Raw genomic sequence first — 9,021 nt, 5'->3', positions numbered from 1 at the left:
CTCTTGTTTTCTAAAACCACATCGAGTTTCTTTCATTTCCATCCAAGCTTTCTTTTTGAACCAAAAGTTATTTCTCACCTGACTGCCCTTGCTTTCTATCTAGGGAGATTTGTGAAAATCTTTCCTGTAGATTTATTTTAAAACTGTCTAGGAGTGATTTTTTTTTTTTTTTTGAGACGGAGTCTCAATTTTTTCCCCCTGGTAGAGTGCCATAGCATCACAGCTCACAGCAACCTCCAACTCTTGGACTCAAGCGAGTCTCCTACCTTAGCCTCCCAAGTACCTGGGACCACAGGCACCTGCCACAATGCCTGGCTATTTTTTGGTTGCAGCCATCATTGTTGTTTTGGCAGGTCCAGGCTGGATTTGAACCCACCACCTTAAGTGTATGTGGCTGGCACCTTAGCCATTTGAGCCACAGGCGCCAAGCCATGTTATGTGGGGGCCGTTTTCAGCCAATCTTTTCTTTTCTGTTTTTTTGCAGTTTTTGGCTGAGGCTAGGTTTGAACCCGCCACCTCTGGCATATGGGGCCGGTGCCCTACTCGTTTGAGCTACAGGCACTGCCCCATCAAACTGGTTAACATAGCCTTCATGTCATTTTCTTAGTTATTGTGTTAAAATGTTCATATGCTACTCTTAGAAAGATTCGCTTGTACCCTTGTAAGATAAACCACAGAAGTGATCCGCCAATCCCCCTCCCACCACCCATTCTCCTCTCTCCCTCCCCTCTCCCCGTATTCTTAGGCTGTTATTAGGTTATAGCTTTCATATAAAAGGTATAAATTAATATTTCACTTTTTTTAAAGGGTATTTTTGACACACAGGAGATTCTAGTAAAATTAATTTTTCTTCTTTGTTTTTTTTCTGTCATAAAATTTGCCCCTACCCCATTTCATGAAGATAGTCTTCATGAAAGCACCCTAAAATGTGCTTTCTTGGATTTTTTTTTCATTTTGATCATCAACCCACTTATTGGGTGACTCAAAAGCTGTTAGTTTTGAGTGAGGGCCAGAACAAGAGAAAGCTCTGCACAGGTGCAGGCTTCTCTGTCACTGGACCCATATGACCCAGCAGATCCAATGGTGCTTGAGGTGTTGATAGCAGACAGGGATGCTGTCTGGAATCGCTGGAGAGCATCTATAGGTGAGTCATTACAGAGGCCCTTAGGATTTTGTAGCAAAGCCCTGACATTTTATGCAGGGAACTACTCTTCTTTTGAGAACCAGCTTTTGGCCTGCAACTAGGTCTTATTAAGGTCTAAATAATAAACTTCTGCCCACTAAGTTACCATATGACCTGAGCTGCCCATCATGAAACTCAGTGTCATCTGATGCAGCAATCCATAAAGTTAGGCACACAGAGTACTACCCCATCCTCAAACAAAGTATTTACATGAACAGAACCTGAAGGCACAAGTAAGTTAATGTGAAGCAGTGGCCAAAATGCCCAAGGCACCCACTCCTGCCATGCTGCCTTCTCTCTCCCAGCCTGTATCTATCACCTCATGGGGAGTTCCCCTTGGTCAGGTAACAGGGAGAGAAGACTGGCTTACAGACAGTGGTGTATGCTGTGTGGCTACGACCTGGAGGTGGACAGTGCTGCCCTGCAGGTCCTTTCTGAGACATCCCTGAGGGACAGTAATGAAGGGAATGCTCCTAGTGGGCAGAACTTTAAGCAGCGTACCTTACCATTTTCTTTGGAAGAAGTGACTCGAGGTACAAGTCTGCACAGACTCATGAGCAGCGGCCAATGATTTAGATGAATGGTCCGGGACTTGGAAGAAACCCGATTTGAAAATTGGTGACGTGGAGGTCTAGGAAAGAGGTATGAGGACAAACAATTAAGTTCCCGAACTCAGCAAAACACTACCAACCTCGTTGCTGAATATCACTGCCGTCACCTTCCAAGTTCTCCCCTTGGGAAGCTGTGCTTCGGTGCCAGCGCCTAGTTAAGCAATTTTGAAACTCTTTATGGAATGACCATCAGAGCTCTCATCCCACACACACAGAAACAGTCAACAGCACTAAAGGCCACTCATTTCGGCACCACTGCAAGTCCATACTAATATGGCTATGGCACACAGAACTGCCAAGGTTATGAACCCTGACTGAGGTGTTTGTATGGTGCTGCCAACGTAGGTAAGCACACAGTGGCAAATTCAGGAACTTAACTGTCAAACCTTAGCAAGAGCAAACGAGACCCGTCTCTTCTAAAAATACAAAAATTAGCCAGGCATGGCGGCGCTTATGGTACTAGCTACTAGGGAGGCTGAGGCAGGAGGATCGCTTGAGCCCGGGAGTTTGAGGCTGTAGTAAGCCATGATGACGCCATACATCCTAGCCCCAATGAGACTGTCTCAAAAATGTGTACATAAATAGTATGTACAAGCTTTAAGAATATGTTCAGATTCCAGAAGTTACTTGCCCCTTTTGCCCCAACATAACATGGCGCCCAACAGCAGCTATTTCCTTGATCCCCAGAAGACGAGTCATACCGGCCAGCCTCAAAGATGGCCTCCGGGCCCGAAGCCTCCCCTGCCCGCACGTTCCTAGCTCTGACTCGCCAGCTGTCGCTAGTCGCTTCCGGGTCCTCTCTAGCCGCCGCTCTCGGTAGGTGTCGCTGGCAGCCAATCGTGGGGCGTAAATGCGGACTCGCCCCGCCCCAGAGATCAGCTGAGGGATCCGCGATGTCCGTTGACAGCGGCTGCGGCTCGGCCGGTTCCGGGTTCGGCGCTGCGAGGGCGGTGAGCGAGGCGGGTGGAGGCTGGGGCAGCCAGTGTCGGGGCCGGGCCGCGGGGTGGTGTGGGCTGGGTGGTCGAGCTTTCCCTATGGGGTCTCACCGGGTGTTTCCGGACTCTCGTTAGATGTAAATCTCGATGGAACGACCCGAGGAAGGCGAGCGGCCGCCGCAGCGGCCGCCCTGGGGGCGGCTCCTCCGCCTGGGCGCGGAGGAGGGAGAGCCGCACGTTCTCCTGTGGAAACGCGAGTGGACCATAGGCCGGAGGAGAGGTGCGGGGCCAAGGAAGTGGGGGTCAGGGAAGGGGGGACGGGGTCCACCAGGCTGTGGGCAGCCCCCCAGGGGCAGGAATGCCCTGTGCCCTCCAGCTTTTTTTTTTTTTTTTGAAGTGAGCTTTATTCTTTAATGAATAAGTATTCTCTCATTTATTTGCCTGTTCACCTTCTGTGCATGATTCATGCAGATCATTTTAGTCTCCTAACTGTATAAAGTAGTTGCATTCGTGTATTCTCCAGAATGCAGTTTTGCCGTATTTGTTACCATACACGGTATCCTATCCAACGACAATGGAGCAAAATCAGAAATCGGTAGAAAGAATACTGGAAAATTCATGGATATGTGGAATTAAATACCACCATCTTAAAAACTGATGGGTCAAAGAAGAAACCACAGGAAACGTTAAAAAAAAAATCTTGAGACAAATGAAAACAAAAATAGAATATACCAAAACTTAGAGGATGCAGATAAAGCTCCAAGGGAAATGTCTAGCTGTAATGCCTACATTTAAAAACTCAAGTTCCAGCTCCTAAAATATTTATTTATTTAATGAAGTCGGGAAGCTAAGAACTTGAATAAAATCCTGCAACTAGTGAGAAAAAGTATCATTACTCTCTGCACTTACTGCATCTAGACTTCTAAGCAACCATCCTGTACTTTGATGTCCCTTTTAGCTTTCCTATATATAGAGAAATGCACTGGTTAGGTCAACAGATATTTAGTTTGTCTAAAAACTAATAGCATTCTAACTTTATACTTTGTTATTTTAAATTTCATTTCAGATTAATGTGAGGGTTCAATTAGGTTACAGTATTTGCATTTGCAAGGTAGAGTCCACATGGTACTGACTTTATAGTTTAAAAAGAGAATAGGAAAGATTGCTGTTTAGAAACATGCATTTTATTAATTATCTCTTGTACTTGCACCTGTTTGGGCTTTTTTTGTTTGTTTTTTGCTTTTTGGCAGTCCTAAATCTCAATATTAAATTAAAATTTTTTCTACAATTTCAAAAGTGTAGATCATTAGACACTTTTGGAAAATATTCTAATTGCCTTTACTTGATATACTATAAGAATTAATGAAGAGTAGAGGCCCTGTAGACAAATTGCCTTTCACCAACACCTTTCACATGCTCTTGTTCAAAAGGCCAAGAAGCAATCACGGATACCTTTCCATATCTTTACACCTACTTACAGAGTTGCTGAGAGGATTTTTTTTTTCAGTCTCACTATGTCACCCTCTATGGTGTCACAACTCACAGCAACCTCAAACTCTTGGGCTTAAGTCATTCTTTTGCCTCAGCCTCCCAAGTAGGTGGGACTACAGGCTCCTGTCACAACGCCTGGCTACTTTTGTTGTTGTTGTCGTAATTGTCGATGTTTGGCAGGCCTGGGCTGGTTTCAAACCTGCCAGCTCCAGTGTATGTGGCTAGCACCCTAGCCCCTGAGCTACACAGGTGCTAAGCCCGCTGAGAGGATTTTAGTAAGATTGATCATAGAAAAACGGCTGAGAGGCTAGACAGGGTGGCTCACACCTGTAATCTTGGCACTCTGGGAGGCCAAAGCAGGTGGATTTCTTGAGCTTGGAAGTTGAAGACCAGCCTGAGCAAGAGTGAGACCAGTCTCTGCTAAAAATAGAAAAACTAGCTTGGGGGTGGTGCCTGTGGCTCAAAGGAGTAGGGCGCTGGCCCCATATGCCAGAGTTGATGGGTTCAAACCCAGTCCTGCCCAAAAACTGCAAAAAAGAAAGAAAAGAAAAACTAGCTTGGCATAGTGGCACAGGCCTGTAGTCCCAGCTACTTGTAAGATGAAGGAAGGATTGCTCGAGCCAAACAATTTGAAGTTGCTGTGAGTTGTGATTATGCCATAGCACTCTGCCAAGGGCAACAGAATGAGACTGCCTAAAAAAAGAACAAAAAACCTGTTTAGAAGGTACCTGGCTTCAAATTAAAATGTAATGTTAGCCATGCAAGAATAAAGTACTAATGTAGGATGTTTCTGCAAATAAGATTTTTTTTCTTAGAGACAGTCTCAAGATGTCACCATGGGTAGAGTATTGTGGCATTACAGCTCACAGCAACCTCCAACTCTTGGGCTTAAGCGATTCTCTTGCCTCAGCCTTCTGAGTAGCTGGGATTACAGTTGCCTGCCACAATACCCGGCTATTTTTTGTTGCAGTTGTCATTGTTGTTTGGCAGGCCTGGGCTGGGTTTGAACCCACCAAGTCTGGTGTATGTGACTGGCATCCTAGTTGCTGAGCTACAGGCACCAAGTTGCAAATAATATTTTTAATCTAGGCTCGGTGCCTGTGGCTCAAGCGGCTAAGGTGCCAGCCACGTACACCTGAGCTGGCGGGTTCAAATCCAGCCCAGGCCACCAAACAACAATGATGGCTGCAACCAAAAAATAGCCGAGCATTGTGGAAGGCACCTGTAATCCCAGCTACTTGGGAGGTGGAGGCAGGAGAATCGCTTAAGCCCAGAAGTTGGAGGTTGCTGTGAGCTGTGATGCCACAGCACTCTACCCAGGATGACAGCTTGAGGCTCTGTCTCAAAAAAAAAAAAAAAGATTTTTAATTTAGTTTTATAGAGATAAATTATGTAAATAATGCTATATATGTTATTACACATTAAGACAAGGAGCACGTATTTGCATTTGCAAGGTAGAGTCCATATTGTACTGACTTTATAGTTTAGAAAGAGAATAGGAAAGATTGCTGTTTAGAAACATGCATTTTGTTAATTATCTCTTGTAATGTACCTGCACCTGTTTGGGCTTTTTTTGTTTGTTTTTTGCTTTTTGGCAGTCCTAAATCTCAATATTAAATTAAAATTTTTTCTACAACTTCAAAAGTGTAGATCATTAGACACTTTTGGAAAATACTCTAATTGCCTTTACTCGCTCAAGCGATTCTCCTGCTTCCACCTCCCAAGGTAAATTATGTAAATAATGCTATATATGTTATTACACATTAAGACAAGGAGCAAGAACATATTGAGTTAATCTGCTTAATAGACATGCTTTCAGGCTGGGTGAGCTGACTCACACCTGTAATCCTAGCACTCTGGGAGGCCGAGGCAGGTGGATTGCTTGAGCTCATGAGTTCGAGACCAGCCTGAACAAGAATAAGACCCTGTCTCTAAAAAAATAGCCAGGCATTGTTGTGAGCACCTTTAGTCCCAGCTATTTGGGAGGCTGAGGCCAAAGGATCACCTGAACCGAAGAGTTTGAGGTTGCTGTGAGCTATGATGCCATAGCACTCTTCTGAGGGCAACAGTGTGAGACTCTGTTCTCAATAAAAGAAAACAAAGAATGTTTGTGCAGGTAAGATTTTTATGATAGGGCAGCGCCTGTGACTCAGTGAGTAGGGCACCGGCTCCATATACCAAATGTGGCAGGTTCAAACCCAGCCCCAGCCAGCTAAAACAACAATAAGAATTGCAACAAAAAATAGCTGGGTATTGTGACAGGCTCCTATAGTCCCAGCTACTTGGAGGATGAGGCAAGAGAATGGCTTAAGCCCAAGAATTGGAGGTTGCTATGAGCTGTGATGCCATGGCACTCTCCTGAGGGTGACAAAGTAAGACTGTCTCAAAAAAAAAAAAAAAGATTTTTATGATATAGTTTTATGGAGGTATAATTTTACATAGGTAAAATTCACTTCTTTTGATGTTTTAGTTCCATGAGTTTTAATTATCACTACAGTCAAGATGTAGAACATTTCCACATTCCCATCACTTCAGAAAGTCTCCTTTGGAGTTAGTTCCCTCTTCCATTCCTTTACTGCCGCTCCATCTGTTTAGCCCCAGCTCCTGGCAACCACTGATCTGATTTCTGTGCCTGTACATCTGCATTTTTCAGAAAGCCATATGAGTGGAAGCACGTAGCATTCCGCTATAATCATTTGCATTAGGCTTCTTTCCCTTGGCCTGTGGGTGTGAGAGTCACTCTGCTGTTTTTTATATCCATGGTTGGTTCATTTTTGCTGCCAAGTAGTATTCCATTGTTAGGATGTACCACAGTTTATTCACTTACCATCAGTTGATGGACATTTGTATTTTTTCTATTTGGGGTTATCAGAAATAAAGGTACTGTAACATTAGTTTACAGTTTTTCTATATACATAAAATTTTATTTCTCTTAGCTAAATAGTAGTGTAATTGCTGGGGCACATGTTAAGTACACGTTTAATTTGATAAGACCCTCTAAAGCTGTTTTCCAAAGTGATAACCATTTTACAATTCTCCTGGCAGTGTATGAAAATTCTAGTTTTTCCATGTCCTTGGCAAGACTCAGTGTGGTCAGTCTTTAATTTTAGCCAATTCTCATTTGGTGATTAGTGGTATTTCATGGTTTTAATTTGCATTTCTCTGTTGGCTAATGATGTTGAGCATCTTTTCAGGTGCTTTTTTGCTATCTGTATCTCTTCTTTTTTTTTTCCTTTTCCTTTTTTGAGACAGAGTCTCACTGTGTCACCCTTGGTACAGTGCCATGGCATCACAGCTCACAGCTACCTCAAACTCTTGGGCTTAAGCAATTCTCTTGCCTCAGCCGCCCTAGTAGCTGGAAATATAGGCACTGACCACAATGCTCAGCTATTTTTTTTTCTTTTTGCAGTTTTTTTTTTTTTTTGGCTGGGGCTGTGTTTGAACCTACCACCTCCGGTATATGGGGCCAGCGCCCTACTGCTTAAGCCACAGGTGCTGCTTCAGCCTGGCTGTTTTTTTGTTATAGTTGTCATTGTTGTTTGTCAGGCCCAGGCCAGGTTTGAACCCACCAGCTTCTGTGTATGTGGCCAGCGCCCTAACTGCTGAGCTATGGGTGCTGAGCCCCATATCTCTTCTTTGATAAAGTGTCTAAGTCTTTAAATTATATTGTTGGCTTTCTTACTTATATTGAGTTGTCTCCCTCTATGAGTCCTGGATACAAGACTCTTATCAGATATGTGTTTTACAAATACTTCTACCAGTTTGTGGCTTATCTTTTCATCTTCTTAGACAGTGATTCTAAACAACAAATTTTTACTTTCTGTTTTGTTTTCTTTTTTGAGATAGAGTCTCACGTTGTCACCTTTGGTAGAGTGCCATGGCATCATAGCTCACAGCAATCTCAAAATCTTGGGCTTAAGTGATTCTCTTGCCTCTGCTTTGCAAGTAGCTGGGAACACAGGCGCCTGCCACAGCATCCAGCTGTCTTTAGAGATGGGGTCTCACTCTAGTTCAGGCTAGTTTTGAACTTCTGAGCTCAATCCAGCTGCTTCAACCTCCCAGAGTCAAATTTTTACTTTTGATGCACCTTAGTTTATCAATGTTTTTCTTTCTGATTTGTGGTTTTTGTGTCCTATCTAAGAAATCCATGTGAGGCTTAGTTTTTCTCCTTTGTCTTCCATTGGAAGCTTCATAGTCTTAGTTGTTACGTTAATCTCTGGCTACCCTTATATGATGCAATGCTGTTGCTGACTGTGGCTTGATGGTATTTTGCAGTTTTTTTTTGGTTTTTTTTTTCTCAGCCTCTCAAGTAGCTAGGCCTACAGGTGCCCACCACAATGCCTGGCCCAGCTATTTTTGTTGCTGTTGTTGCAGTTTGGCTGGGGCCGAGTTTGAACCTGCCACTCTGGGTATATGGGGCAGCGCCCTACTCACTGGGAGCCACAGGTGCCACCCAGTATTTCATGGTTTTAATTTGGATTCCTCTGTTGGCTAATGATGGTGAGCATCTTTTCGTGTGCTTTTTTGCCATCTCTTATCTCTTCTTTTTTTGAGTCAGAGTCTTACTACGTCACCCTCAGTAGAGTGCTGTGGTATCACAGCAAACTCAACCTCTTGCCTTAGCCTCCCAAGTAGCTGGGACTACAGGTTCCTGCCACAGCATCCAGCTATTTTTTTGTTGTAGTTGTCATAGCGGGCCCAGGCTGGGTTTGAACCCGCCAGCCCTGGTGTATGTGGCCAGCACTCTTAACCACTGAGCTATGGGCAATGAGCCTTTTTTTTTTTTTTTTTTTTTTTTTTT

The 9,021-nt window shown here is 43.9% G+C and overlaps 1 protein-coding gene and 1 long non-coding RNA gene across 8 annotated transcripts in view; one reads left to right on the top strand and one right to left on the bottom strand.

Annotated features, from left to right (window-relative positions):
- LOC111726356 overlaps positions 1 to 1,810 on the bottom strand; it is an 8,276-nt gene extending 6,466 nt beyond the window's left edge. Inside the window, exon 1 of the long non-coding RNA XR_002774152.1 lies at positions 1,685 to 1,810. This is a non-coding gene — a long non-coding RNA (uncharacterized LOC111726356). The remainder of the gene's footprint in view (positions 1 to 1,684) is intronic.
- Positions 1,811 to 2,675: 865 nt separating this feature from the next.
- CHFR (checkpoint with forkhead and ring finger domains) overlaps positions 2,676 to 9,021 on the top strand; it is a 40,379-nt gene continuing 34,033 nt past the window's right edge. For all 7 annotated transcript variants that reach the window (XR_002774151.1, XM_023514971.1, XM_023514973.1 and 4 more), the window contains exons 1-2: positions 2,676 to 2,744; positions 2,865 to 3,009. Coding sequence is in view for 6 of the 7 variants with exons in the window: in XM_023514971.1 (XP_023370739.1) it covers positions 2,877 to 3,009 (133 nt within the window). In the remaining variant the exon portion in view is untranslated. The remainder of the gene's footprint in view (positions 2,745 to 2,864; positions 3,010 to 9,021) is intronic.

Source organism: Otolemur garnettii, unplaced genomic scaffold (genome assembly GCF_000181295.1).
Source record: "Otolemur garnettii isolate 467f Iridium unplaced genomic scaffold, OtoGar3 scaffold00062, whole genome shotgun sequence".
Taxonomy (NCBI): Eukaryota; Metazoa; Chordata; class Mammalia; order Primates; family Galagidae; genus Otolemur; species Otolemur garnettii.
Note: the sequence above shows the minus strand (reverse complement) of the source record. Positions and strands in the feature narration are given on the sequence as shown.